This window comes from Equus przewalskii, chromosome 7 (assembly GCF_037783145.1).
Source record: "Equus przewalskii isolate Varuska chromosome 7, EquPr2, whole genome shotgun sequence".
Lineage (NCBI taxonomy): Eukaryota > Metazoa > Chordata > Mammalia > Perissodactyla > Equidae > Equus > Equus przewalskii.
In genome coordinates, this window is record NC_091837.1 from 7134846 (window position 1) to 7150346 (window position 15501).

Sequence of the window (15501 nt, forward strand, 5' to 3'; positions counted from 1 at the left end):
ATAGACTTTTCTATGCATTATAAACATAAATATGCACATTTTTAAATGAGTTCATACATTTTCCTGTCAATAGTTTGCTTCACTTAATATATTATGGCCATTTTTCCATGTCTACACACAATAAATTTACTTCATCCATTTTAACAGACACCTAGATTTTCTTTTATGGCTGAACCATGTGTTATTTAACCAATCCTTTTGATAAACTTTTAAGTTTTCTTCTACATTTTTCTACCATGTAATTTTCATACTTCTGTAGTAACTTGAATATTGTCAGTTCCTGTCTCATTTTGCGTTCCGATTTGGAAGATAATTTCAGTATGGCCATAAGCTCTAATTTAATAAATACTTGGATCTGTCAAGTTTCGATATTGGTAGATACTGTATCAGGTAGGACTCAATTTCAAGCAAGAGAAACCCAACTCAAAGTAACTTAAGCAAAACAGGGTATTTATTGGTTCACATAACTGAAAAGTCCAGGGGATATACTAGCTTCAGGCACGGTTGGATCCAGGGGCACAAACTTTGTTATCAGGACTCAAGTCTCTCCATCATTTGGCTCTGCTTTCTTCTGCACTGGCACTTTCTGACTGGCTCATTTGATATGGTGGGCCCTGGTGGTTTGAGTTTTTCATCTTACAAAGCTAAGCGACTTCAATAAAGAGAGCTTCTGAGCTTCTCCTCCTCCACAGTTCAGTAAAATTCCTGGGCTTCAGTATCACTAGACCAACTTGAATCACATGAACATTCCTGAACCAATCACTACAGTCAAGGAGATGGACTATGCTGATGGATCAGGTCTGAACCATGTGGACTGAAAACAGGTAAATATGGTTCCAAGAAACATCAGGGAGTTGTTACAAAGAGATGGAATGGATGCTGGTCAATCAAAAACAACTCCTGCCAATGATAAGACCAGATAACGCAAAAGTTTAATCTCTGGTCATAAAGTTGATGCTAACATTGTTACTTCCTCGATAATACTCTGGAAGAACATCATGAGGAGTAAGTTTGTCCTGTTCACAGGAAGTTTGTAATCCATTTGAATGAAACAATCATGTTCAATAGCATACTCTGGATGATACAACAGAGTTTCAATATAAGTAAACTCAGTGGTCATGAGTCTGAAGGCCCAACTGTCTTGCTGACATAAAGCAGGATAACTAGCCTCCCACCAGTGAACAGTTCTGTGAGGCTATTCAAGTCAGTGGTAAATTTTAAGTTCAGTGGAAGAGTTTTCTTGTGTTAAGTCTTTTGCCAAGTTGAACTGGTACATTTCTGTGAGTGCTGATGAATCAGACTCATCTCTGTATTAGTGCACGAGAGAGGAATGGACAATGATTTCAATCTGCTGTACTCCTGCAGATCTGATCAAAGGGGTCCCAGGTGCTGAAAACAATCAAATACAGGTGTAGAGGCTTACTCTGCACTTAACAACAAGAAAAAGCTGTTGGTCAAGGATTACACAGAATGGTCCTTCCTGTTGTGAACATTAAGTCCTGGTAGGCTGAGGTGCAGGTTGCTTCTGTTCAAAATTCCTTGGTGGGCCTGGGTATAAGTTAGGCCAAGATCACTGGTAGTCTTCTCAAGCACAGTCAGTCTGTTTGCAGCAACATGTCCAAAAAGGCAGGCAAGGGCTGAATCAGGTAACCAGGCAAGTAGGGTACCATCAGCAGGGCCAGCCATACTATTAGCCAGACGTGATCTGGAAGAACAGGATGATGACTATTGAAGCTCTGTAAATCAGTTCTTATCCTGAGTACTCCAGGGTTAATCCACAGGCTTTACTCTGGATACATTTTTCTGATCTTAAAGGGCCAGTCAGGCACAGCAGCTTTCATTTTCCTGTTCATTTCCCCAGAGCTTTCAGCTCAGGAGACGGCTTTATCCTCAATTCAGACTTGAGGTTCTGTTTAGGAACCTATGCTACATCTGGGATTGATAAGGTTGGGAGAGCCAGGTTTATCAAGATTGGCCCTACTTTCTTTGGTAATCAAGTCTCCATCCTCTGTAACTCAGCCTATCTGTGAGAATCACCTTATATATAAGTCAAGGCCTCAGATTGGTTGACTGATGAGATCTGAGGCATGGAGATAGTAGGCAAGATACTAGGTTTGAGTTTCAGGCGTTTTGGTTTTTCAACCATCAACTCTTATACAGTGTTCATTAGACTCTAGAACAGACGATCATCCTCATTCTTAAGCCCCTCATTTTGACAGGATTAAAGGGAATGACTGGCAGTGTAGATGAATATCTTTTTCTGTAAAGTACAGAGAAAGAGAAAATTGAGCTGACGTTTTGAAGGTAGTAGAAAAACTTAGTTTGTAGATGATTTCTTCTTTACAAATAATAGTTGTATATACAAGCAGGCTAGTCATCAGATTTTTTATTTGTTGAGGGTGAACAGTCTAGAGTAAACAGACTTAGGCCTTGTTTGATGATTTGTAGACCCAGTCATGTAACCACCATAAGGATAAGAGACAAAGATATAAAGAAACCTTTCCCAACATTTAACCAGTGCATTTGTTAAAGTAGTTGAGGACAGCTGGCCCTTACGTTGACTGTGTAGTAAAGGAATGAGATTTCTTTCATGACACAAATCGAAGTCTACTTGTTTGATGTGATTTGGTCTGGGAGTTCATAAATGGAATCCTTCCTGCAGAAACAGATAAATTGTCTTAAAGCCTGAGAATATCTCACGGCAAGGAATGAAGTCAGCCACTGTGAATAAGTGTGAAACAACAGCACTGAGACAGATGAAATTCCATTAAAACATCCACAAGGACGAGGGACTGTGGTCTTGTGACATTAAGCAGCAGCAGCAGGAAGCTCTTGAGTCTACTGATAATACTTAGCTGCAAGCTTTGTAGACTTTTTTTCAAGTCATTCTACATTTCCACCAAAAAGGTAGATGATATGCAATTTGAGATGCCAAGCAAGTCAGTCATCATGGCCTGGCCAACAGGCCTACCTCCAAATATCCCTAACATCTATACTTGATAGTACCAGACATCAAAAGATCTATCTTAAAAGAACATCCCTTGTGGGCTAGAAGAAAATTTTCCAAACAGCCACATTTTAAATTACACCCAAGTAAGGATATTCAAAGATTGTCTCTTGTGGATCGGGGTTACATGCAGTTAGAGCTGAGTATTCATAATTTTTGGAACAGAACAGGCAGAAATGCCAGTGATGGAGAAATTGTTTTAACTTTTTTTTTTAAGGTTATTAGCTCATTTATCTTGGAAACAGCAGTTAAACTGAATAAAAACCAAGGAGCAGTGTAACTGCCACTGGTTGAGTCACAGTGACTTGTAGTTTAAGATGAATGATAACCAGGTACCCTTTTAGGTAACGTTGCCAGTATCTGAATTTTGCTTTCATAGTTAATGGTTATCCCTTGCACACGAAGTACAGTACCATGGCCGATGACGGGAGGTTCAACGTACAAGTTGGTCTAATATGGCCTCAATGAGGCATCAACTTCAATATCAGCTTCAATACCTGGCAATTCAGGTATCTAAGGAGGATCAAGACTTCCAAGTCATGTATTTCAAGTACCACTAGAACATCTGGTGTGTGTGAAAGAAGTTGGGTAAAGGGGTTTGTCAGTGTAGAGTACATATGAATTGTTCTCTGGTTCTATCCAATTCCAGGAATGAGTGGAAGTCCATCTAGGGCAGAGGGCTGTTAATCTAGGTCCATCTGATACCACTTTCAGCCCATATGACTCTGGGGGGCAAAGACACGCCCATCTTCTTGGCCTTTTCTGAGTTGGCTCATAGTTAGTATCCCTTAGAATGTTCGGCAACAACTGAACTTGGACTGTTTCGGCAGAGGTATAGATGAAAATGTCATTCAGGTCGAACATATTGCTGTCTAGGGCAGTGGTTTTCAAACTGTGTTCTGCAGAATTCTAGCTGTTGTAAAGAAGTCTCCTTAGGTGTCACCATGGTGGTAAAAGAAGATGCTTGTGGCAGGTTTCAGGCCCCCTACTCCTGCTTCATCCAGAGCAGCTTCACTCTTACTCTGGGCTTCCACACAGTTTTCATTCAAAGGGCTTCACGGCCACAAAGCCTTTGGAAAACCAATGATCTAAGAATAAGGTGTTCACAAAATGCTGAAATACAAAAAATAGGTCACAGAAACCAGAAACTGTGTGAGCAAAGCCGTGGTAAGCCAAGGTGTTTTCCTATTCATTCTTTCCCTTATGTGGGCCACATTACAGAATGATGAAGTTAACATTCAGGTCTGCTATAAATTCTGATTGCCTGAAATTGAGCTTGTAAGTGACTATCATAGAACAAGACTATTGGTCTTAAGTGACAATAGCACTGGGGTTTTTAGTCAGCATACAGCTGCAAAATGCCTTCATTTCTTTGTAAATATTATTCCAAGAAGTCCATAGCATAGCTGGATGACTTCTCTTCAAGCACTGATAAGATCTCAATGGGCCACAACTCAAATTCTAAGAAAAAGTATCTGCTTCTCACCCCTCCTCCCCCTTTTCTCCATCCTTTTCCTCCTCCCTTCCCTTCCCAATCTCCTCACCCACCTGAGATGCAATGCCCTTGAACTAGGCTTACAGCACAATTCTAGTGACAGAGAAATATATCACTAAATGTCATGGAATTCAATTTGGGGACAGAATGAACTCTCCCCCATTTCCCTCCCATGTATCCCCACAAATCTTCTACAGGTTCCTCTGTCAGAAAATAAATGTAATGGTCAAGAAGCAGGACTCTCAGATGATGGAGATACACCAATTCAAATAGTTATTGACAAAGTAAGAAAAAGGGGGTTTCAAAGATCCTGTTTATTCCTGGGTCTCCAGGGCAATCTGTCGGCAGTCAAAGAACTAGCCATATGCTCTAGAGCAGTTTCCCCATTCCATTCAAAGGAATGCTGTAAAGATAACATTCTGTGCTTGACTAAACTTAGGACACACTGGGCTAAACAGCGAAAATGAGGCTCTTTGCTGCAAGCCTTCTGGGATCCTTTAATATACTACACTGCACTATGAATCAGGGAACAGGATATGTTTTACAGTATTTTACCACCTTAACTGACTAAAAAAGCTCTCTCTCTATGATATATATGTGTCATATGCACACACACACATATATATGAACAGTACTGCTCTAAAAAATCGATGGCTCATTTTTTGTAAATACTAGTTTGGGCACAGAGGATCACAGATAAGATCTTGGTGTTCAAGAATATTAATAAGACTAAAAAGAAAACAAAAAGGGACAACATACGAACGGGGATCCCCAATCAGTTAGGCCATCTTTGGGAAGACCATGAAGATGGATGAAAGGTCTAAAAGCAGCTTTGTGTTTCATGCTGGGTAGTCTTTTGTCAGATGATCATGTGCCTCGTTGACTGGACCGTCTACCACCAAGGAGACAGTCTGCTTCTAAACAGGGGTATTGTCATGGGATTCTGGTCTAGGAGCAGCTATCGCATTACATTTATGACATCCTGACTGAGTGAGGGCACCAGACCAGGAAGTTAGAAACTCTTCTCAGGTTCCCAACCTCCAGTCATTTCAACACTGCAGGTAAAGTAGAGGCTAAGTTAATTCCAAGGAGAGAACTGGACTAGGAGTCAGAAGGCCTGGCCTCTATCACTCTGTAGCTGTGTCACCTCTGATAACCTTTTAAATTTCCGTTTCCTCATTTGCAAAAAGGGATTATAATTTATGTTATTTTGATAATTAAGATTAATGCATGTAAAAGTGCTTTGAAACTGTAAAGTGCTCAATAAACATAAGGGATTGCCACATAGGTTCTACCTGGATGTATCAAGAGGCCTTTTCTGGCATCTGATTGGAGCTGTGTGAGATGCTGTTAGGCAAAGGGATTCCTTGGTAGAATTTCTTACATTTGTGTGAAAAGTTCTGGTTCCTGAGTAATCCCAAAGAAGATGCTATGAGGAGTTCATTGTGCCCGTTTTAATCCCAATGGGTCATAATATCTGCTTTCTCATTCAGTAGGCTACTACAGATTTGAAGCAAAAGGGACAGAGTCCAGTGATCTCAATGGGATCCTAGACACTTCATGAACTTCAATCATTTGAGATTATGGGGTGTGGTCCAATGTTGTTCTCAAAAAGATGTTGCCATGCTTCAGACAGTGTTGATAACTAAAAGTCCCCTGGTCCAAATTTATCATGTGTCTCTGAAGGCTCGAACCGAAGAAACGAAATGCACACTCATGGAACAAACTGGGCCTTTGTCGTGATAAAACAACTTCAGCTATTTGGCTTGAAGAGTTTGACTTTACTATAAAGGGCTGTGCTGAATCTGGGTAGAACAGGACAGGAGTGGAGGTAAAGGCCACATCATGATGGCTGAATGCCTCTTGGGTCACAGTGTCCACTGGAATGATGTCTTCTTCAGTAGTAAGGTGGTAGCAATCACCATGGGCAAAAATCCAGGTACCACATCTGTAGGCTGACGGAAGAGCACAAGGAAGGTGGTCAGAAGATCCAGGTGAACACTCAGCAATCAGGAGGCACAGGACTGAAAGGGACAGGGACAAAACAGATAAGATAAATGCATGGAATTACAAACACAAGACTAACACTGGGGTCCATCTGCTGTTAGCACATCAGCTACCTGATGGATACTAATTCTTTACAAGCCTGGCTTAGAAGCTGACAGATGATAAATGGGGGGAAAAAAGCGCCTTATGATTAACAATTAGTGATAAGAACAGAAAGAGTTCACTGGCAAAGACTGTTTCCTGACTCTTGAGAACAAACTGTCTCAGGCAAGCAGCAAAAAGGAACCGTCCTGGGTCTCATACTTTGGGGGAGTAATTTGATTGCATTCAGGCTGCAGGACAGTGGCTGGTGGGGGAGAAAGAAGTGGCTCCACATGTGGCCACAAGAAGAACTGAATTTAAGTGTATATATCAACACAAAAGCAAAGCAGCTATTTCCCTTCTTCCTTTTCCAATGCCTTCGTCAAACTGTCGTATGACCTTGTACTTTTAAAAAAGCTGCCCTGAACTTTCATTTTAACAAGATTCCATCTTGAGTGGGGGAGAACAAGGTACACAGGGAATAAGGCCCTGGTCCTTGCACTCTTCTGTAGTACCATATGCAACATTTCAGCTTCTCTTTATGTTTGAGAGCACCCTTCATCTTTTAAAATTTAGAATTAAAAAATAATAAAAACATGAACTAAAGGAAGAAACATGGCCGCTAACTAGTGACTTTTCTCCTAATCGAGTTAATTAGGTTATCACACAGCAATTACACAATTACTGAGTACTTATTCTGAGTTGGTCTGTTCTCTAAATTCCTCTTTTCTATTAAATGCTCCATTGTATGTGGCAGTACATGTGGGCAAAGATTTGCAAGACAAGGCCCTTGCTTTCATGGGGCTCGCTATCTGGAAAGAGAGGAAATGCATGCAAATAACTCCAGTCATGCGCTGCATGACCTTTCCATCAATGATGAACCATATATACAATGGTGGTCCCTAAGATTACTATCACGTAGCACAGGTATACAGCAGGCTATACCATCTAGGTTTGTGAGAGTACACTCTATGATGTTCACACAACAACCAAATCGTCCCACAATGCCTTTCTGAGAATGTATCCCTGTTGTTAAGCAAAGCATGACTGTACTTTACAAGATATCGCGAAGACAGATAAAAAGATATATAACGTGTTATAAAATTTAAAAAAGATTATTTCTAACTAAAGCTAAGAGAATCACGGAGAAGACAGCATCTGAGTTGGATATTAAGGAAATGGCAGAGTTTTGACAGGAGAACAACCAGAGGACAGTATTTCAGGGTAGAGAAGAGAGCAAGAACAAAAGGGCAGAGATGGTAAAGAAGGCGGCATTTTGGAAAATGGCAAATACCGTAGCTCACTTTGGATGGAGTGCTGCCAGAGTTTGCACCAAGGGTCTGGCAGCAACTCAGGTGTTCGAATTCCCAGAAACAGCGCTGGTGGCAGTGCTTGCTCAGTCATCTCTTCTCAAAGCAAGGTCAACAGTCTCAAAATTCAAAAATAAAACTATCCAGTTCCAGAGTTCCTGCCACATCCTGATAAGCTCTTCCAGGTCTCAGGTCCAGTTCTTGAAAATCCAGAATCCACGCCGTGGCTACACTGAAAGACATCTGCTCCAGCTAGTGCAGAACACTGTAGTGAAATCCTTTCAACCTCCTATCCTGGACATCTCACGTTCTGTCACAGAATTTCAAGCTTAAGTTCCAGTTGTTTTTTTCCTCCTCTCTCTCTCCTGAGGAAAGCATCTTATCACCACAGTCTTTAAGATTCTTTTGAGGTACCTCCAGAATTACAAAAGAACTAAAAGAACAACACATTTTTCTCCAAAACAGTCATTTCTCTGGAAGTGAGATCATCTGTCTCTGCCCTTTAGACAAAGGGAATAGTCAATCGATTTTTTCAGACATCTGTATGAAACAGCAGAACTGGTAACACCTAACCAGACAAAATACACTGAAATGTGTTTGTGTTCACTTGCTTAGAGCTGTACCACTGGTAAGCACCACTCCACAACACGAAAATGTTTGAAATCCAACTGTTCAAACATTTCTATAGTGTTTGCTGGATAATGGCCTGGAATTTGATAAAAGCAGCTGATAATTAACAAAGAAGCAAAAACTGGCATTTTGGCCATCTTAGTAACACACTTGCAAGCAAATAGAAGAGAAAGCAGGCCAGGAAAAAGTTAAGCTTTGAAATATTCCCAAATCTACTGATTTTGAGGTTCAGAGGTTCTAACAAAACTTTTCAGAGAATGTTAACTTTCACTTAATAAAGAAAAACCCCCAAACATCTTCAGTAATTCCACGCCTGGTTCAGTCTGTTCCAGGGAGCCAGCCTGCTAAAAATCCACCTGCACCATTAATTACGTGGACTGGGCAGCACCATTTAAAAATAAGCCTGCTCACTACCAACCACAGATTAGGGATAGAAAATAGGAGCAAGTAACGGATAGCAACTATACTCGTGGAAAATGGTCAATGAAAGTCAGAAAGGTAGTCAGGCACCAGTAAAAGCAGCAGAAAACACAGAGTTGTCGGGCCAGATTAAATAGGCTTCTTGATACCCGAAAACACATCCACTCCTGGTTTTAGCTGCTTTATATTGGGTGCCATTGTACCACATGTATCAGCCACCCTTCAGGCACCCCATGGTGAAAAGACAAGACTCAGAATAGAAGCCAAACAGCGGAGTGTCATTACCCCGAATATCCATTATGCATAGAAACAGCTCACATATCCCAGGGATTCAAACAGGGGCTTCAAATTGGTTGTGAAGGGTCCCAAATGACATCTAGGCCTCAGTTTCCTCCCTGTAGCATAAAGGAATTGTGGTTCTTAACTCTTCTGGGTCACAGAAGCGATGGATCCTTATTCCCCTAAAACACACATTCCCACTAATTTCTGCATACAATTTCGGGGAGTTTGGGGATCCCAACTCCAATCCAAGGTTCCCAGGTTCAAAATCCAAGGACTGGGCAATTGCTAAGTTTTCTCGTAACTAACAACAACCATTACAAACAATAATCATCCCTTACGAACACCGATGCTTTATAGTTTACAAAGCGCTTTCAATCCCACAAACATGGACAGGCATAGGAGGAAACTGAGGCGCAGAAAATTAGAGTGACTTGCCTAAGGTCACTCGGCCAGCTGGTGGCTAGGCCCGGAAGCAAACCCAGCTCTTCCGACTCCGGGGCTTGTCTCCCCACCCCGGAGCTGCCGCCAAAGCTCCTGCCCCTCACTAAGGCGGCATGAGGAGAAAAAGGCAAAGTAGAAAGCCCACCACCAACCATCCCCCAGCCCCCTCTTGCCCCCCCAACTGGGTCCTTGCAGGCCCCGAAGGGTGGCGCCAGGCCTCCAGGCCGGCCCCGGCCACCCCCGCCTCCCCGGCCGCGCCAAATCCCGCCGCCGCCGCCGCCGCCGCCTCCCCGGGAGCGGGGCGGAGCAGCTGCCCGCCGCCGCCGACCACCCGGACGACTCCTCGTCGAATCGCAAACGCATAGGCCGCCGCCCGAGTTCTGCGTACGAGAAGAAAGACGCGGCGCGAGCGCCAACGGCCACCGGGCGCGCGCCGCGGCGGCCGGGCCTGCGCCCCAAGAGCTGGATGCCAGAGCAGGAGAAAGAGCCGCCAACCGATCGCTCGATCGACCGCGCGCCCGCTCCTTCGCCCTACCAGACCGGGAAGGGGGGGAGGGCGCGCCAGGGCTTCTTCGAGTTAGGGGCCTGACTCCCCGGCGACGAGACAAGATGGCTCCTCCGGTCTGCGCCGCAGCTACCGTCCCGGCTGCGTCGCTCGGCCCGCCCCCGGTACTGTTTCTTTAAATGGCGGAGAGGGTCAGGAAAGCAGGAAGAGAGGCGCGCGCGCGCTCACGTGACAGGGGCGGGCCCGGCTAACAAGATCCGGTCACGTGGAGACACGCTACTCACCAATCAAGAGGCGTCGCATTAGGGCGGGGGCGGGAGGAGCTGCGGCTCTGTGATTGGTCGAAGGCGCCGCGGAGGCCTCGGGGGCTTGGGGCGTCGGGGAGTGCGCGAGGCGGCCCGGGTTGTGTGCACCAGCGGAGACAAAGCGGTGGCTGAGGTGGCGGCAGCGGCTGCGGCAGCGGCAGCGGCGGCGGAGCAGTCCTAAACGCCGAATTTCGTGGTGCAGAGTCCCGTCATCCTCTGATCCAGCGCGGCGCGCGGGCGGCTGGTTTCGCGGCGGCGGCGTCTGCGGCGGCGGCAGCGGCGGCGGCAGCACATGGTTCCAAGAGCGCGCTGCGGTTGTTGGGTTCCAATTCCGTGGGGAGGGACAAAGGCAGTTGCGAGCGCCGGGCAACGCCCGGTCGGGTGGTGAGCTCGCCACTGCCTTGGATCCTGGCCTTGAAAGCTGGGACTTTCTCCTGTGTGTGAGGTGGCGGCCACGGACCGAGGCCGGGGAAGGGCCTGAGAGGCTGAGTCCGCCGTCTGAGGGAGGTGGGGGAGGGGCGCGGCCCGCCCGAGGCGATTTGGGCGGGTCGGTTCTGAGGCATTTTAGCGGGTCATTGTGAGGTAATTTGACCCCCTCCTGTGAGGAGGCTGGGGCGGGACGGCAAGCTAGGTTTTGCCTGCGTTTTGAACACAGAAATCGGCCTCAGTGTTTAGGAGATCTCTCGGTTGGGAGGTGGTGAATCCGGAACTAAACGCCATATGCGCTGCGTCGACATCGTTGTCACCAGTCTGGGGCCCTTTTAAGGATCCTGCGATCATTGGTGGCGAAGAAATGGGTGATTGTCCAGTTTTGTGACAGAAGTTGATAAATTTCCAGATTGGTAAATTTCCTCACGGAAATTTAAAGGAACAACAACAGGAAAAGACGCGAAGATCTTGAAGATGGAGCAGTAATAAAACGGCCAACTCCAGAACCATCTACTCCAAGACCATCCACATTCGACTCCTTGAACTATCGCAATTTAAACGCTAAAGCTCCGTAAGACTACAGGCTTAGGACGTAGTTCTTTCCGAAATACTACATCATAGTCATTGAGAAGATAAAATATTCAAAGGAGAAATCAGTTGTAGGTTTAGACAGCTCTTTGAATATATTTTGGATAGGTGCTAGGTAACCTTGTTTAACTCTAGGGAGCACAGACTTACCAAACCTTTACTGGAAGGAATCCTGGAAAATCTATTCCATTGTAAGGTTTCATTTCCCAGTTAGTGGGTAAAGGACTTGGAGACCTCCCTGCACTCATGGCTTTCACAAATTACAGCAGTCTGAATCGAGCTCAGCTAACCTTTGAATATCTGCACACAAATTCGTAAGTATCTGATAGGTGCTACTGAGGTCACTGATAATGGATTTCGATGAATATGGAAATCCTTTCCCCAGAAAATTTTGCTTTTTTTACTTTTTGGGATATATCCCTGCATGAGTCTCGAGCTCTTGTGTTGAAGAACTGAGATCAGTGAAATATTTGTTGCTAATCCTGAAGAATATGATCTTCACTTACTGGCTCAAAATTATTTGATCAAACACAAACTAGGTATTCGAAGTCAATATATTGAGTTTCATTCAGGTGTTTGATAGGAATCCAACACGTACTGTTCTTTGGATTGCCAGAGTTGGACAGTTCTAGCATCAACTCTTTCTCATTTTTAGTGACAACAGCCCAAACGGTTGGGTTATAGCAAGTCTTTTCTTTATAACAAGAAAAAAAAAAGAATGAAGACATTTAATTGACAACTTGTGAGAAGAAATTAGTGATTTTTTTTTTTTTAAATTTCAGCAACAGTTGGCTTTATCTTCCTGGGAAATTAGTCCCTAACGTCCTATATAGTTTGTATATGCTAAACAGGAAATGGCAACTTGTTTAACCCATGACTTAAATAGCTTTTTCCCAAAATGTGTGCAAGTTATAGAACGTATGCTGTGTTCATGGTTTTTCAGTTCATGGAGAGAATGACCATCTCTCCGCCTTGATCTGGAATGTTTCAGGGTTAATCCCTAGTTCCACTCTCTTGGAAGTAATCCAGTGGGGTCACAACTACTTAGTGTTTTTATACATTCCTTTGTTGCTTTTGAGATGAGAGTAAGTTTTCTACCGTTTTAGTACCTTTAGAAGTGATGAGCAACTTAATGAATGGCCCAGAGATCTGAAGAACCACCTTCAGGGTTTAGACTATAGATTTTAGTTAGCCAGTAATAGTGCAGTAAGTTTTAGCCTTTTATGGGAAAGGCCAACATGTTACTTGTGATAGTCTGTAATTTTTTGTTTGCTATTTTTCCTATGAAGGAAATAAAGAATTTCTGAGTAGTGAAGTGAATTGCCAAAGAATCGGAACCTGGTTTTATTTTGTTTTGTTTAGGACACTTCTTAACTGAACAAGAGCGTTTTACTGTAGAGGTCACCTAGGTGAATTCTCATGCTATGGATGGTGAATCTGAAATTCAGTTAGATAAGGTCGCTGGTCAAAGGTTACTCATCTAGTTGATCACATAGTCTTAGGCAGAGCCTTCAGTATCCTTTTTTATGTTTGGACCGCTACATTAAGAACAAGCAGTTGAAGTCCACTTAGATGTTCACAGATGATTGTGTTTGATAAATGGTTATCTCAGTTCTGAATTTTGGAATGAAGGGCCAAATTTGGAAAGACAGACTATATGATAATTTTGGAAGACCATGAACCGAGACTTCAGAAACTGGGTTCTTGTTCCAGCTTCCCCAAAGACTGTCTTTGATGGTGAAATACAAGCATACCTCGTTTTACTGTGCTTTGCTTTATTGCACTTCACAGATAACTATGTTTTTTACAAGAACCTCCACGAATAAAAAGATATGACTCACCGAAGGCTCATGATGGTTAGCACTTGTGAGCAATAAAGTATTTTTTAGTTAAAGTACGTACGTTATTTTTGTGGACGTAATGCTGTTGCACACTTAATAGACTACAGTATAGTTTAAACATAACTTTTATGTACACTGGGAAACCAAAAAGTTTGTGTGACTCGCTTTATTGCGATATTTGCTTCATTGCAGTGGTCTGGAACCAAACCTGCAATATCCCTGAGGTAGGCTTGTAATAGTAACAGCAGTTAACTGCTTCATGTTAGTCACTGTTTTAAACATGGTTGAAAGTATTCTTTATAGTAATCCTGCTGCAAGAAGGCTTACTTCTATTTTGCATTTGAGGAAACTGAGGCTCGGAGAGATTAAGTTGTATGCCAAAGGTTACACAGCTGTTAAGTGGCAGATTTAAGGCAATAAGATCTGGTCACAATGGTTAGTACTTTTAACGATTAGGCAGTACTGACTCTAGTTAGTTTTACCTTTAAAAGCTTGTCTCCTTGTCTGTAAAGCAAGCGTTTACTTCCAACATTAAAAGTCTTCAATTTTAGTTTATCTTGTTGAGCCTGTAATTTGAGGATTTTCAGATATTTCTTTGCTTATTTCTTCTGCTACTTTATTAGGAGTAGGTGGACAGAGCCAAGGCAAAGAATCGAACCTCAGTGAAGTCACTTGTTTAAAGTGAAAGTGGAGAATTTTCTGTGAATTTGACTTACCATGTTGAACTGGAATCACCTCCTTGTACGAACATTTGAGGGTTGGATGTATCATTTTGGAAGCTCTGGAATTTTTTAGCTGGATCACACCTTTGAAGTTGTCTACTTTTGAATGTGTACGGTCCTGCCAGAAGAAAATGCACACCCTAGAACACCAAGAAAAGTTTTTGGTTTGTAGCCAGTCTCAAGAGATTTTTTTTTTATTGTGGTAACCTGACGGGAAGTTCATTTCTAGAGGAAACAAATTTTTAAATTTTCGTTAGATATGACTTGTTACTCCTAACGATGGTAGATGTATCTCATCTTGTCAAGTGGTACAATGTCACCTTCAGAGAAGGGAAGATTTGTCTTACAGTACCTTCTCCTTTGTTCTAATTTTAAAAACAAGACCATGTTAGGGTGTCTGACATTTACAGTATTGCCACATTGTGAATTATGAAAGAAATGACACTTTGCCTACCTGCCATTTCATGTAGACTTGCAAACAGAGCCAGGCTACAAGGGTGGAAATCAGTGTGGTGCAGTGGAAGGAGCATGGGCTTGAGAGCCAGCCAGGCTTGGATTTGACTGCTTCCTGGTTGTGTCCTTGGGCAGGTCAACTTCTCTGAGCCTCAGTTTCTTTATCTATAAGATGGGGCTAATCTGAGAGTGATTATGAGGATTTTGTAAAATAGTGTTTATAAAATAATTAACTCATACCTGGTACGTAGTAAACATTTACTAGATGGCGAGTATTATTTGTTCTGTTCGTAATATTAGCTTAAAGAAACCAAAAGTTGATCAGTGTGTGTACCAAACCTGCTGTTTGGTGCTAGTCATTAGATAAATTCTTAGTGAATTCTGGAACATTTGTTGGAGATGATAAACATCTGTCTTGAGTTTTTTTGGCTATTAACTACGATAACTATTGATGGTTATTCTCTTGGTTACAACAAAGTTAAGGTTTAAAGGAAACCTGGGAAATTCTCATTGTAACATGAGTCTTAGGCTAATTTCTTTTAATACTGGATGTTGCTAGTAGGAGATGATAAAAATTAGTGTTTTTTAATAAAAGGAGCTTTACGCTGTTACTGCTCTTTGGTGGTGGCTTCAGTGACTGCGAGTAAGAAGTTGATGAGAAATCTAGGTGCTAGATTCCAGATGTAGTGGTGGTAGTAATGTTCCTTTGGCTTAAGATGTATATCTTAAGGCACTCCACAGACCTGCTAAGTGTTCTGATACAGCAGGATGCTTCAGCCAGGATGCCTGCTTTCTATGTCTATTCCTGTTGGCACATTTACTAACTTATCATCTTGGCCACGTGATATTTTTGGGTTGTTTTATCCGTATGTGAAGTTAAGGTGGAGGAACTTGTCAATTCTAGAGGCAGTGTTTCTTATCACTTATAATCCTATTGAAATGTAGGTTCACACTCTAAATGTATTAAAGCCACTCAAATGTAAAC

The 15501-nt window shown here is 42.8% G+C and overlaps 2 protein-coding genes across 7 annotated transcripts in view; one reads left to right on the plus strand and one right to left on the minus strand.

Moving 5' to 3' along the window:
• Window positions 1-429: 429 nt before the first annotated feature.
• Window positions 430-10250, minus strand: TUG1 (taurine up-regulated 1; the record flags this gene model as incomplete). The annotated part of the gene is made up of 3 exons (XM_070628022.1): window positions 430-4120; window positions 5798-6526; window positions 7885-10250. A coding segment is annotated over one exon (474 nt), but the record flags the coding sequence as incomplete, so codon positions are not given.
• The window catches only part of MORC2 (MORC family CW-type zinc finger 2), a 38774-nt gene continuing 33521 nt past the window's right edge, over window positions 10249-15501 (plus strand). For all 6 annotated transcript variants that reach the window (XM_070628507.1, XM_070628508.1, XM_070628505.1 and 3 more), the window contains exon 1: window positions 10249-11814. In XM_070628507.1, the coding sequence (XP_070484608.1) occupies window positions 11747-11814 (68 nt within the window). In that variant the 5' untranslated portion in view covers window positions 10249-11746. The remainder of the gene's footprint in view (window positions 11815-15501) is intronic.